The 15737-nt window shown below is 42.7% G+C and overlaps 1 protein-coding gene across 2 annotated transcripts in view; it reads left to right on the forward strand.

Moving 5' to 3' along the window:
• Positions 1-15737, forward strand: part of Itgb3 (integrin subunit beta 3) — a 51897-nt gene that overhangs the window by 3664 nt on the left and 32496 nt on the right. Inside the window, exon 2 of one of the 2 annotated variants that reach the window (XM_020179679.2) lies at positions 11930-12015. In XM_020179679.2, the coding sequence (XP_020035268.1) occupies positions 11930-12015 (86 nt within the window). Of the gene's footprint in view, positions 1-11929; positions 12016-13225; positions 13398-15737 lie in introns of those variants that run through there. The other variant, XM_020179680.2, reaches the window with a different exon arrangement.

Genomic DNA, 15737 nt, shown 5'->3' on the forward strand with positions numbered 1-15737 from the left:
TTACCTAACCTCTTAGGTCCTCTATGACCATGCAGATTAAATGAGACAAAGGTACAAAATAGGTATTCAATAAGTGACATCTCCTGTTGTCATCGTTCTTCCTATCCACGGTTTCTACTATGTATCCAAAGCAAGAGCTGTTATCACTTTATGCATGAGTGCCATCCAGGCTCCCAGCATGAGACTGATGGGGTCATTTTCTCACACCTATGTGAGAGGGGTCCCTCTTATTTCAATACATTCCTCTTTGGTGGCTTTGTATATCTCAGCCCCTCTGGTATAACAAAAATCCACAGACACGGCCAAGGAGAGGAGAGGTCCATACATTTGCTTTTTTCCATGAGGAAATCTCAAGTCCTGTCTCTCGGAAGAGAGGCAAGTAAGAGGCATCTGTAAGACTTTAATCTCCATGAGGAGAGGGACATGTCTACTTCGCTCAGTGCATGGTACATAGGCAGCAAAATAAATACTGTATGTATAGGATGCCATGGGGCACATTCTCTCTAGAATTCATGGGCGTTCTGGACTGTTTTTTGTTCTTTTGGTGTGGGTGATTGGACCCAGGGTCTTGTACATGGTAAGCACTCTACTTCTACCACTGAGCTACACCCTCAGCTGTGAAGCCTGTTAATAAGTAGCTGAGACTGTGAGTTCTTTAGGCCTTTGCACCTGTGTATCGTTGCATCATTTTAACTTCCAATTTGAGGGTGCTGGAAATTCAGCAAACACACTTCACTCTGTGAAGTGTCTGCCTTTTTTCCTTTCCTAGACAGAGCTATTAGGAGGGCAACCTCTTTTATGTCCTTGATACTTGTGAGTGTAAGGGCAAAGGTGAGATGTGGTAGAGGTCTCCCTGACAACCATAAAATGGGAGAAGGAGGTGACAGGATGAGAAGGGGAACTGGTGATGATTCTAGAATTCCCTGATAGAAATTCTTCCTCCACGACTCCCCACCCTGTTCAAGATCTCTGGTTATCATCCCCTTCCAGCCCCAGGAATCCTGCCCTTGTTGGCAGGAATGGCCCGGAAGCATGGCCACAGGAACCATAAGTCATGAATCAGCAGACAGATAATTAACTGGGGAGTGACTGAGCAGTTTCAGGGATAAACCGCTTGACTTAGCCCCGCTGATCTACTGCCCACAGAGTGGCCTGCTGCTTTGCCCCATTGCTTTTTCCTCCCTACTCCTGAACCTTGGCCCTTCCTGAGAGGCAAGAGCCATGTGCCTGCTGCAGCTCAGGTCACCAGTGGAAATCAATGAGAAATCAGGGAAATGACACCATTTAGGGAAACTGCCTTTTCTGTCTGTGTAAACTACTAGTGTTATTGAAACTTCAGATTCTCTAAAAATGATTAATTCTACCTTTCTGTTCATGCACACAGTATCCCCAGAAATACTCCTTTAAAAAAGAAGCTAGGATCATTGAGGTATAATTTACATACCACAGAAATCACCCTTTTTAGAATGCAGTTCTATGAACTTTGACAAATGCATAAAGTCAACTAACCACCACTATCATCAAGACACAGAATATTTTTTTTTCACTCAAAAAAGATCTCTCCAGTTCTTTTGCATTAGGTTCCTTATTTCCACCCCTTGTCCCTGATAGTCACTGTTTCCTGTCCCTACAGTTCTGTTTACAGAATGTCATATAAGTGAAATCCTACAGTGTGCAGACTTTCAAGTTTGGCTTCTTTTACTTACCATAATGTTTGTGATTAATCTGTGTTTTTGCATGTATCAGTAACTCTAAGAGGTCGTCCCAGGGTATTCCATTCTTCCTTGGGGGTTTGAGATGTAACCCAAAAGCAGTGGGGTTACATCCATTAAACCCTGGAGGTACCATCAGCTTTCAATTTCTAGATTTTCTAATTGGCATTTGAACTACGTTTAAGCTGTTAGATTTTCCAACTGCTAAATAGTTAAAGACACGAGGATTTTGCTGCAACTAATACTTTTATCATTCTTGGTCCTAAGAGCAGCAGATATTTTGTGGCCAAATATGGTATGTCACAATCCTTGGAGCCAAAAGCTGTCAGGTAAACCTGGGGCCATTCCACCTTCTCTTATTTTTGGTAGTATCTTTGGAAAGACAACCCACTAGAAGTTTTTCTTTCTGTTTTTCTGTCATGTTCCCACAAAAGATTACTCCCTCCCTCTCTGTTTCTTATTTTATTAGATCAGTTTCTTTGTTTAGTTAGTGATGATGTTCAAACACTCAAGGGAAGAAAGAATGGGACTCATATCCATCATGAGAAAGTCAAATGGAGAATATAAATGTGGCTTCCTTTCTAATTTGACTCCCCTATAATGCTCACAATCACTCAGGTAATTTATTCTTCTCAAGTGTGTCATGTTTGTATTCCTTTACTTAGACTTGTGTTATATGCCACTTCCTTTTATACAGAAAAAAACTCAGAAAATAACTGATGGTCTAGAATGTAAAGGCCTACATCAATTCAGGACTGTGCAGGGTGACTTTGAACTGGTCGTTTTACCTCTGGGTCTTAGCATGTTGGTGTCTCAGGAACTGCAGCGCAGGTGAAAGGGAAGATGAAGGAGAGATTTGGCTTTGTCCCTCCCCTCTCTTTCGACTGGAGCCATTTCTCCTTTAACTGAGTAATAACTTGGAATTTCTATGTGAGGGCTTCTTGTTTTGAAAAAGGAGAAGTCTTGAGGTAAAAATCAATCTTGAAAACCTTTTGTGAGAAGACAGCTTCAGAAGTTTGGCAAGGGGCACATTCAGTAGTTACTTTAAAAGCTCCCTGTAGTCACCCTCAATCTCTTTGCTAATGGAATTCTTGGATAGAGGAAACCTGGTCTGTAAGATCCACCCATGGTTTCCAATGCCCACGTTAGCCACCCACAGGACAAACTCCTCCAGGCTGAGCCTTTGCTGGAGCTGCCTGTGCAGAGCATGTTTGGCCAGAGGTGGAGGGGAGGGAGTATGGTGTCTGACTCCTGGGACTTCCACAAGTTGAGAACAGACCAGAGGGCTGCGGATGTGGGCTGGTCAGAGTTTATTCTTGTTTTTCATTCTCTCCTATTATTGTCATTAATCAACAGATAAAATTGCATATATGATGTACAACATATTTTGAAATACATACACATTGGGAAATGCTAAGTCAAGCTACATAACACATGCATTACCTCACATATTTATCACTTATTTCGGGTGAGAACACTTAAATCTACTTTTGAAATTTCAATTGTATTAAAAAATTTAAGACAATTTTCGGGGAGATGATACACTGTTATTAATTCTAATTACTATGTTGGTACATAGCTCTCTTGAACTTATTGTTCCTATTATCTGAGATTTTTTTTTTCATTTTGGCAGTATTGAGGTTTGAACTCAGGGCTTCATGCTTGCTAGGCAGGCACTCTACCACTTGAGCCACACATCCAGCCCTCCTTTCCTCTATTATTTTGGATATAGGGTCTCACTTTTTGCCCAGGCTGACCTTGACTTCAATCCTCCTATTTTAGGCTTCCTTGAAGCACTCAACCCAGCTACTGCATGAGATGGGGTTTCTGAAACTTTTTGAACAGGCTGCCTTCATATTGCAATCCTCTTGATCTCAGTCTTCCCAAGTAGCTTTCAGGCACCAGCCACTGGTACCCTGCTTATTTGAGATTTCTTACCTGTTGACCAGCATCTTTCTATTCACTCCACCTTCCAAAATTTATTCTTGTGTTCCTGCCTAGTTTTAGGATTCTAAGAGGCTATGGGGTTTTGATAATGAAAGTGTAGCTTATAGAAAGCTCAGCAGGCTCTGGGAAGCCTAATTAATGAGTGCAAATGTGGAAAGGGAGGCAGAACCAAGGACATTGAAAAGCTTTAATTTTCTATTAGCTTATAAAAGTAATTTAGCTTGTAAAAGAAAGGTAGTACAGAAATATAATAAAGTACAAAGTAGAATTTCCATATAATTTCCTCCTTAGGGAAAGCAAGTATGGACAAATACTCCAGAGTTTATTCCTTTATGTGTGTGTTTCTCTGTGTCATTATTTATCATTATTGTTACTTCTAAATAGGATTATCCACAATAAGGTCATTGTCTCTAATACTTAGGACAGTTTATGGCTTCCAAAGAGCTATAATTCTTACCCAAAGGCAGACAGACTGTTAAATGAGTATATCAGAGGGTACATAACTAATTTCTTGTTGGCAGTCATTGGAGAGACTTCCAATTATTTGCTACTACCAATAAGGTTGCAGGGATATAACCTTACTTGCTTATTATGCACCATTGTTTAGTATGTTTCTACATACTAAATTTCTTGAACCAAAATTGTTGGGTAAAGGAGCATGGATATTTCATTTATTTTTTGTGGTGTTAGGGCTAAACCCAGGCCTTGTGCATGCTAGGCGAGTGATCTACCGAAAAGCTACATCCCCAGCCCAAATTCTCTACCCCCCACCATGTTGGTCATGAATTCAAACAATCCTCCTGCCCCAGTCTCTCAAGTAGCAGGAATGATATGCCATTATGCCCAGCTAGAATATTTTATATTTTAATACATGTTGCTAAATTATTTTCTAAAATAGTTAAACTAATTTGTCTTCTGCCAAGACTGGCTGGCAGCAAGCACTGGTCACAGCACTGTGGTCTGCTGTCCTTGTCCTTGAGATATGATCAGAGGAAGAAGGCCCCAGAACTGGAAAGGTGGATGCCAAGGTTACCTACAGGGCACCACTGGTCTGGGCCTCAAATACAGCATGGTACAGGGCTGCCTCTTCTGTATTCTGAATGATTGTGATGGGAAGTGAGGCCAGTGCTAATAAAAATTTTCCATAACTCTGAAATGTAGCTTTTGACCCAAATATCAGCTAGCCTTTAGGAAGGAATGGCCTCTTAGGCGTTGTTGGAGGGGTCTGAGGCCCTATGATGCTATACCTCCAAGAGTACCAGGTACTCTGTGGACAACTTCTGATGTCTGGAAGAATATATACTTCCAGGGCCATCAGCACATTCAGGATAATCTAATCCAATGCCAAATGTTTTACAGAAAAACAAAAAGGGAGTTCTTGAATGGGAAAGGGACTTGCCCAAGATCACACAACTAGTTTAATGGCATTAAACTAGTTTAATGGTGGGGTCTAGCTCTAGGGGTTCCTATCTCCTGGCTGGAATGATTTCTTTCCTACATCATGTCAGAAACAAATGACCTTCTCAGGTCTGACCCTAGGTGGAGGGGTAGGCATTCCTGGTGCAGGAAGTAATTGGAGTGAAGATAAGGGAAAGAGAAGTTAACATTTATTTGAACATCTACTAGAGATGGCTCTTTCATATGTGTTACTTTATTCAGTCTTAACAATGAATGAAGTAACTATTGTGCCCATATCTGGTAGTCTGGGGGAAATGAAACAATTGTTTGGAGTTTCCAGGGCTTGGCTGATATGGTAAATACTTAAAAGCAATTAAAATTCTTGAAAAGGAGTATGACCAGGGCTTAGAGAGCAGGAAGTGATATATTTGAAGGGATATGGCAAAGGTGGTTTTACACCTGAGGTCTCTTGCACACTTTCTCTATCACACCTACTGTATTGTTTTACTACCTCTGCCAAGTTTACTACCCAAGTTTCCTTGGGACTAGGTGTTAAATTCAGAAGCCAGGCTTTATACAATCTTCAGAACATGGGTATCTAATTAGCCAGGTTAGAGATGTTATCTAGAGATGATTTAGCTTCATTTACAAGGGCAGGGTCTAGTGACTGAAGGGTCAGCGAAAGGGGATGGCCAATAGTCAAAACAATTGAACCTTGTCTGAAGGAGATCCATTTGCTCAGGCCTTCCTCCTTCCTGTCCTTCCCCCATGCACACATGCCATCCATCAGCAAGTCCTTGGAATACATCTAGAGTCTGACTACACCATCAACACTGCTACCCTTCAAATCCAAACCACTGTCATCTGTTGCCTGGATTATTTTAATAACATTTTAGTTGGTCTCTTTCCCCTCTGGCTTTGCTACTGTCTATCTTCCACTGGGAGGCCAGGCTGAGTTTTTCCTGCTCATTTCTGCTCAGGTCCCTCTAGTGTTCCCACTGTGTGGAGAATGAAGACCACACTACTTATGATGGCTTGTGGCTTCTGAGTGTTCTGTTTTTGTATCTCTAACCTCTTCTCTGCCTCTCTTCCACCTTCAATAGGCTGAGGTCTGTCCAGCTCTGGTCTTGGTTCTCTTTGGAATGCTCATCCTCTAGATCTTCCCATAATTCACTTCTTAGGATCATTTGGAATGTCAGCTTCTTAGACCTTTTCTGACTACTTTCTCTGAAGAACACTCCCTGCTTTTTTTTTTTCCCTTGCTTTATTTTCCTTAAGCATTTATCACTGTTGGAAATTGTGCTTTGTCTTTTTCTTTTCTTTTCTTTCTTTCCTTTTTTTTTTTACCATGTATGTTTTCCTCTTCTTCCCCCTCTCCCCTCTCCTTCTCTCCTCCTCTTTCTCCTCCTCCTCCTCTTCCTCCTTCTTCTTCTTCTCCCTCCTCCTTCTCCTTCATCTTTTTTCCTTACTAAAATGTAAGCTTCATAAGCGCAGGCCTTATTTAGTTCATCAGTGTGTCCCCAGCATCTAGGAGAGTGCCTGGCATAGGTTGGTGCTTCAGTGAATATTTTTTGAGTGAATGACTGAATCAATGAATGTCAACACTATTGATACATATTAGTAGAAAAGTATAAGGCTAATGGGACCATTTTTCTGACCTTATCCATAGGTGGATTAAACAGCAAAGTTTTCATTGCAGGATGGCTTTTTCAGTCCATGTGAAATATCTCATGTCACATATGCTACAGAAGTGCAAGTCCATTTTGACTTAGTTTCTTTCTTAGGATTATTGTAACAAAGTACTATAAACTGGTGACTTAACGTGATTGAAATGTGTTCTCTCTGGAGGATAGGAATCTGAAGTCAAGGTGTTAGCATGGCCAAGCTTTCTGAGACTCTGGGTAGAATCTTTCCTTAGCTTCTGGTGGTGGCCAACAATCCTTGGTGTTCCTTGGCTTCCAGCTGTGTCACTCTGGTCTCTGTGTCTCTGTTATCATGTGGGATTCTCTTTTTGTGACTCTGTCTTCATGTGATGTTTTCGTCTTCTTATAAAGACACCATTATAACTGGATTAGTGCTCAATCTAATTACCTCGTCTTGATTACATCTGTAAAGGTCCTATTCCCAAATAAGGTTACATTCACAGGAACTGGGCGTTAGAATATCAATGTATCTTTTTGCAGATATAATCTAACCCATAACACATTTTAATATTTGTGGGGACCAATTACACATAAATGCTTTCTAATGTTAAATACATTTAACTGGCCCTGGTGCACTTAAAAACAATTTAAAATCTCTGAAATCAGATAATCTTACATCCCAGATTTGATGAAATATGGTAGTTTGGATTTCCTAATGCCTTGGGTTGATGCTTCTGGGGTGTTTTGCTCAGAGCCCAGAGGTATGTATTGCCTTGAAGACCACCTTCTCGTTCCTTCCCCTTTCTTGGGTTACTGAGCAACCATTACCTGGAAGGAAGGAATGAAAACAAAATAAACTTTCTTTGCAACATGCTAAGGCAGTTAGCATGAGCTGTTTTGTTTTTCCATTACTCAGCCAGTCAGGTGAATGCAATGGAATATCAGGGGCCATCTGAGTCATGATTGGGAAGTGACTAAAGGCCAGTGGCAGGGTCAAGGATCCAGTTTAGAATTCTTTTCTGACAGGCAGTAAGATGGATGCCTGTGATGCTTGCAGCCCAGACCATCCTCCTTTGTCACTCTAACTTAGCCCTTTCTTGAAGTCCCCTGGTTTCAGCAGGGTGGCCTGTCCCTGCATTCTGACATCCTGTCTTATTGGATAACATATCCTCAAAATAGCCTTCATTGATGCTTTGTGACTTCCACTGGTTCCAATCCCTTCATTGTTTCCTTTTTCCCCTCCTCTATTTTTCCCACCCTTTGACTCTGTTCTGGCCCTGTGACTTAGACTGATGTGCCAAACCACAGCCGTCAACTTCTACTTTCCAGGCAAACTTTTTGGCTGGCTTTGCTTGTCTTTTCTATTGACCTTCTTTTCTCGCCACCCTTCTACATTGAATTTTTAAAACATTATTATTCCTAACTCTGTTTAGAAGCCAGATCTGGCCTCCGGTTATTTTTTCTCTGACTCCTACACTCCGTTCAGGGCATACTTAGCTTCATGCCCTATAAAATTATTTTTAAGAAATAAAAAAGTAAAACATTTACCCACTCTAAACAGGTAAAACCAAGGATAAAAACAGCAACAGCAACAACGGTAGCAACTATAACAGAAGCATTTATTGAGTACTTTCTGTGTGCCAGAAATTGGTTTAAGAATTTCCCTGGGATTGGTTCATTTTATCCTTACAACCCAGTAAGGAGCAAGCTCAATTCAACTTGTTTTGCTGCTCTGGGTGAGCTGTGGGAGGGAAGGGGTTGTGGGGAGTTGTCCATTGTTTTTACTGGTATTCTGGTGAGGATCCTCACTTGTCCTGCAGGGCTTTCTGGGCTTCACAGGCTTTATGAATGACTAGAGACAGAGGCCCAGACTCCTTCCACATGTTCGGAAGGGAAGGATGGCCTGGGAATAGCAACTCATTGAATCAGCTTGGTCCCAGCTCTGAGACTTCTGATGAGTCAGTCACTTTCAACCACTGCATTCCAGGGACCCTGCCCTCAGTGGCAGGACTTGGTTGGGGGCATTCTAGGGGGATCATGGGTTCTCACGAAATCAACCTGTGATTCATTAAAAAGAAGGCATCAAAGGAACTGGGTAACCATGACACCCAGGCATGACTTCCTACAGAACAAATCCCTGCAGCTTAGCTCATCCTCTGGGGTCAGGGACCACTCATACATTGGGAGGGGCCTGCTGTTTTTTATTTCACATCTGGCAAGACTTTCCATTGTGGCTGCAAGTCAAGAACTCATAGGCAAATGCTAAGTTGAGAATGAATGGATGTATAAATGAATAGACTGGAAAAAGTTTTCAAAAACAAATTCACAGTGCCCACATCTCCCACACTTTTCTATCTTTTAAATCTTCTCTCCTCTGGTACTTCTTATCTCCTTCTTAAACAGTGGTGACATTTATGTCTAGAATCATCCCCTGGATGCCAATCCCTATAGAAACTCCAAAAAGGGAGGGAGATACCTAAAATACTTCAAGCTAGGCTTCTCCCATAGCGAAGGGAGACCAATTGTGAGGCTAACATATGGCCAGACAGCCTTTGCAGGGAGAAGCCTTGGTTGTCTGGTTGGTTCTGAAAGTTAAGATACTCTGAAGCTATCAGTTCTGGGAAGATTTGCTGCCTTTCTTCTATCATAGACATTGTATGGCTGAGGTATGTCCCAACTTAGAGGTGACCTTCATGCTTTGGAGCCTGGCCTGGAACCAATGTCATGATTCCTACCCGCAGTCCTCACACACATGCTCAGGTTGCAGCCAAGTCAGAGGATGGAACCCCAGAAGTTACTCTTGAGTTCATAGTGGATCCCATTGATGGTAGTTTAGAGTTAAGCCTTTTTTTTTTTTTTTTTTTGGTGACTGGGGTTTGAATTCAGGGTGTCAGCACTTGGAAATAAAGTTGAGCCTTTGAACTTAGACCCAAGGCTCTGAGAAAATCTGGAGTTTCCAGAAGCTTCTCCAAGAATTCACATATAATCTGGTGTTTGGGGGAGATCAAAGTCTAAATTGTCTGATGGACTCATTTACGTATTTATATTAAAATTCTATGTAAAATAAGCTCAGTTACACAAAACAAAGCTGATTTAGTCCAATACCGTTGGCTCCAATTCATATTTACTGACCTTCTCTTTTGAATAAGAACTGGGTCTGGTCTGAGCAGAGCAGGCCCCAAGCGACCTAAATCTATTGGGTGGCAGTATAATTAAGGCAGATACTAAATAAATAATAATAATGATAATATGTAAGGAATATTAGAATTGAAAAAATGGTACCGAAAGGAATTAAATGATTTACTCAAGGTCACACTACTGGTGGGTGACTCAGTTAGGACCAGATTACCAATCGTATGTGCCCCCTTTGTGTTAGATTCTCTGTTCCGAGTCACGTACTACATGTACTGTTAAAGTGTAATTTCTCTCTCTGTCTCTTTCTGTCTTTCTTCCTCTGTGGTGTGGATAGAACCCTGGGTAGATGTATGCTGAGCGTGTGTTCTACCACTGAGGTACACATTCAGCCTTTAAAGTAGAATTTGCAAAGACTTAAAAGCATGATTCTCATACAAGTAAAAACTGAACATGTGTCAAAGATTTTATTCATCTTAATAGTTAGGGAACTAGTACGGTGTTGGGACTAGTTCAAAAGTGAATTCTAGAAATGGAGATTTATAATTGGTTAAAGAAATGTAGAAAAGAATTAGCCAATAGGCTTAAAATTGGTTAATGTCTACAAGGCAATAAATCTTAACTTTGGGGCTTACCTTTTCTATCAGACATAAATCGTTGTCATTTTTGTTGGGTAAGAATTATATATATTGTTCTTATCAAGAATCATTTATATTGTCCTTGGTTTTCTGTGTCTCTACTCTCATAGAGTTGCAAAATATCAACAGAAGTCAAACAAAGGTATAGATAATCTCTAACCATGGTAGGTCATCTTCTGAGTGTGTTTTTGTCTGTCCAGGTGTTAGAATGGAGGGAGTTTAGTCACACTATAATAAAATAGATTGAGGCATTTGGCTAGATGATACATTTTGGGGATACTGGGAAAATACCCCAATGAGTTAGGCTGATGTCCCCAGAAATAGATTTGCTGGTCTTAACAGCTGGGGGCAAAGGAGGCCCTCAGCAAATTGAATAAAGGAACTGTTCAGATATCTGGGGTCAAGGGAAGAATGGATCTTTCTCTTGTATCTTGTATTGGAAAAGGTATCCCAGGGGTCAACTCCTGGCAGAGGGGGTTCACATGGTTGCGGCAGGGAAGCTGAGCTAGGGGAGTAGGGAAAATTGTGGCTTCTTTACAAGCAAATGCTTGGGGCTTGCTTCCTGGCTGGGCTTCTTAGGACTATTTTGGTCCCTTTGGTTGTTCCTGCCCCTTCCCCTAGCATTTTCTCTGCCTTTTGTCAGTATGAGAACTGTTCACATTTGAATGGCATATTGAAGAATACCTTGTGACTCCTGAATTCTTGTATAAATCCTGTGAGGTAGATATGTTATTCCATAGAGATTAGGCAATTTGATCAAGGTCATGACATGGCTAGTAAGAATAGCACTCAGAATTTAAACACAGACCTGGGTTCCAACTCCAAGATTCCACGTTCTTCCTGCTTCTGTCAGTCAACTTTTTCTACTATTTCTGTAGTTCTTGGAGCATTTTATGCTTGAATTCCAAGATCTATGTATTGTAAAGCTTACAGAGTTTTCAGATTTCCTCTTCCCCAGGAGGCTGGTGGGACACTGCCACTAAAGTCACCCTGCCCTTCCTGCTCCACTATACTTAGGCTAACTATGCTGACCCTTAGATCTTGTACGTAGTGGCTGTGAATATCAGTAAAGTAATTTGAGAGGACACATCACCATTATTCTGGGCTTTAAATATTCATTTACACAATTTAGGTATTAAACCAGTCATTAATTAAGGCCTTTCCATCAGTTGTGATCCGATACTTGAGTCTGTGGCTCAGCCCTATTACCTGCTGTCACTGCGGCTACATCAGTTGAAGAGGGTGATGGGTTTCTCCTGATCTTCCTCCATTCTCTTTCTTCCTTACCAATAGCCTGTGTTTGGTAAATGTCTATGGTGTGGTTAGGGTGTGTTCATGTGCACCTGATGGATGTTAACCTGGACCACATCCCTGAGAAAGTAGGGGAAGATGGGGCAGATCAGTTACTTCATTGGGCCAAATCAGGTGCACATCAAATGTCTTTGTCTCTTTGTTGCAGGGTCCAACCTCTGTACCTCACGAGGAGTGAGCTCCTGCCAACAGTGTCTGGCTGTGAGTCCTGTGTGCGCCTGGTGCTCAGATGAGGTAACGTCTCACCTTGTTTTCCAAGACTTAGATGCTTTTGTGTCAGAAAGGGCTCTTTCCTTCCTTAATACACAGTCCCTTGTCTCTTCTGAGCAAGAGGAGGGTGAAGCCTACCCACCGATGGGTGGTGAAGAGCTGTCATGGTGGTAATGACACCTGCTGAGATGTTTCCATCCTGCCTGCTAATTGGGTTAGGCCTCAGTTCTTGCTACCTTTTGCTTGCTCTTTGTTGGAGTGGAACATCCCAGGAAAGAGTGGCCTCAGGTCTCAAAAGGAAAGGGAGAAGGGACTAGAGGTATGGAGGTGCTGGCTTCTTTCTTTTTTTTTTTTTCTTGCAGATGTAAAAAAGGCAGATAGAAGTGGAATCTCTCACTTGTGTGTGGTATGTTTAGTCAGAGGGTCTTTTCTCTCCTCTCTCTGATTATTGGGCCTCTCTCTTTCTCTTCTTCCTTCCCTCTCCTAGGTATCAATGAGGGAAGGAGCCAGGCCCATTGGTGAGGATGGGAGGGTGACAGGAAAGGGTTAGCTGTGTCTAGGCAGAGGGTTTGTTGTGTCTGGGGCTCTAGGGAATGAGTGTGTCTGAGGGGATGGCTATGTTTGTGGCTGGGTTGGGAATTTGGAGCTGGCAAGAGCTGGTGGGATGCAGGAGGGGGAATGTGGCTGGAGAGATTCTCAGTAATTACAGTCTGAGGCTGACTCACTGGCTACTGGCAGGTGGCTACCTGAGCTTCTGGCCTGGCTGCTTCTCAGCCACCTGAGGCACCCTCTCTGTCATGTAGCATGCTCCTGCTTTTTATACTTTTTTGACTGCTCTAGCCTGACTACTTCAGCTGGGCCCCTCAGTCTCTGTCTGCTTCTCTCCGTGATCTGCTGAGTTTCCTAAAAAGGCAACCTCTTTGGTAGGCTGGGGGAGGAGGGAACCTGGAGGCTGTGTTATCCTAGAATAGGAGAGCTGCCAGAGCATCTGAGGCCAGCTCAACGCTCTGCTTTGGCCTGTGTGCTGTTCAGCACGGGAACTGCTTCCAGAGGTAGCTGCCCAACATCTGGGGCATATTGACTTCATTTAGCAAATGAAACATTCCCTGGGGCTGGAGGAAAGAGGATGGGAGGGAGGGTGGGTCCTTACCCTGCAGGTGCCCCTCCCCTCTGGCCTGTGCTCGGGGCTCAAATGTGATGTGACCTCCTCCCTTCTTATTTGCCATATGCTTCTTCCTTTGGTCTCCATCGTGATACTTTTAAGCTCCTTCTGTAAGGAGGTTGCAACTCTGCAACTGAATCCCGGAAGAAGAGAGAGAGGGATGCTGAGGATGTCCTCTTTGGATTGTGTGGCCTCAAGTTGGCTGGAGAGGGAAGCCAGGGGAGAAGACTACTGTCACTCAAAGGTTGTTTCCCTTTCTTCCTTCTCAGCCCAAAGCAAGTGAAAAGACAGGCAACTCTAGCCTAGAGGGTCTGGGGGGGTTTGGCGGAAAGGGAAACCGTCTTAGTTCTTGGAGAGTCTGTTATGTACCTCCCAATCCATTTTTACCCCTCTTGATCTGATAGGGACTAGCCAGGGTTGAGGTCTGACCAGCCAAAACCTTTAGATCACGTGAACAGATTTCAGAGATGCAAATGTGGAATATTTATGGGTGACCATGGTGAATTTGGTCCTCTGGGGCAGGGTAGGATCAAAGCATGTGGTAGGAGATGCGGGGGTGGGGGGGTGGAGTCAGGAAATGGGTGAAGCCAGGACCAAAGAAAGCTAAACAGGGGTGGTGGAAAGCCCAATGAGATATTCTCCAGCAGAGTGGACTATAGTGAATGACTGCAGCTTTCACTAAGTCAGAGGGAGGAGGGAGCGAGGAAGGGTGGAGGAGCTCTCTGTGGGACAAAAACGTGTCAACCAGGGAGGATAGAGGTGGGAATCCTGAACTGTCATCCAAACATGACTGCTATCTTTTTTCCTGAGGGAGCAGGACTTCCCCTGCACTGGCCAAGTTTAACTGTTGAAAGTGCCTTGGCCCTTAACTTAAACGAACAAACAAACAAAGCACAAACTTGGGGCTGGGGTGCAGCTCAGTGCTCCCCTGACTTGACTGAGGCAACACTGGCAGTGCCTGGGAAAACAACTGGTTGGGCTCAGCTTTCCCATGGTCCTTAGGGGACAACAGCTCTTGGGTGTGTAATAGTGAGCGCTTGGCTGGGTAATAGGAAAACATAGCCAATGTGCATGAACATGATGTTTTGGGTCCATCTGCATAGGGTGTGTTCTTGGAGGGGTAGATACTGACATGGGTTGGAGTGGTGAGCTGACTCTGGTCTGTGCATCTAGCAAAGTGGCCAGGTTCATGCAGAGATTCAACTTGTAGTCCTGGCCTTAGTGGTGTGTTGTTAGATTCTAGACACCCCTCTCCCCCAACTCACCTGGTAGTGGAGATTGTGTGAGGTGCTTGTTAAAAATAAAGGCTCCCAGGATGGACCCTGGACCTATTGTATCAGAATGGGTTGTTATGGTAGCAAGTTGGACAAACACTGCTAGTGGAAGAGGCTGGTTGTTGGTCAAAGTGGGTGGAGGGGGAGTTAAAGTTGCCAGATAAATATATAAAACATCCAGTTAAATTTGGATTAAACATCAGGTAATTGTTAGTTAGTATTTGTATGTCCCAAATATTTGCTAAATTTGGCAGCCTTAAGATAGAGGGAAATACTAGGAACTGGTACATATGCCAGAGTGTACATTCGGAAGGTAGACCAGCTCACACTTAGTCTGACATCCAAGAATGAAAGAAGAAGAATGGGTTTTGGGTCTAGCAAGTGCAGGAAGACTGTAGTAGGACTTTCTTATTTTCTTCTCTGCAACTGCATGGGGAAGATTTAAGTCACTACTTATAGTTCTTTTTAGTGACTAACAATTTCATTCTTACTTTTCTGCTGCTCTTTCTTTCCACTTATTGTTAACTTGGAGGACAAATGTTCATCTTGAGAGTTTTGCTCCAACTTGTTACTGTAAAAACAACAACAAATGTATCATAGTGAGAGTGATCCTCTCCTTGTAAACAATGAAGTATGAATATCAATGACTATAAACTATAATGCTTTCCTTTTCTTCTCTTCCTTCTTTCTCTCCCCTTTATATTTCTTTCTCTGTATGTTCAAGTGATTTCTTGTCCTTGTTAGATCAGCCACTCAAGACAATGTTAATTTATCTGGATCAGAGATATTGGTAGTTCTCCAAAGTAAACTACTAGGGCACATTGCCCCTTGCCCTATCCCCAAGGAAAGAGTACACAATAAGAGTAGTAGTCATTATGGTAGTTGTAGAAAAAAGTCCAAAAGGACTTGAGTATATTTGATTTATATTGGATTTTTTAATTTTGAAAGCATTTCACAAGTCTTATTTTATCCCCTGACCAACCCCTAAGTGCTAAGGTAGATAGCATTATTCATGCTGTACTTTCCCAGTTCCCAATATGGGATTAATGGGGAATGGTACTAACAGTTTGTGTCACTCTCCCAGGAAGGAGAGGTACTTGCCAGCTCACACAGCTCATGGGTTGGAACCTCCCACCTCTCTGTTCAGGACTTTCCCCTGGGTCTTGGCTATTTTTGCCTTTTTTGTGTAACATCCGGTTTCACTGGGAAATGGAACTTTAATATCCACTCCCTTTCTAGCTTTCTTCTTGAGTAACCTGGAGACATCTCTTCCATCTTGGCTTGGGATATTCAGAAAAGGAATGTTGTCT

Source organism: Castor canadensis, chromosome 11 (assembly GCF_047511655.1).
Source record: "Castor canadensis chromosome 11, mCasCan1.hap1v2, whole genome shotgun sequence".
NCBI lineage: Eukaryota > Metazoa > Chordata > Mammalia > Rodentia > Castoridae > Castor > Castor canadensis.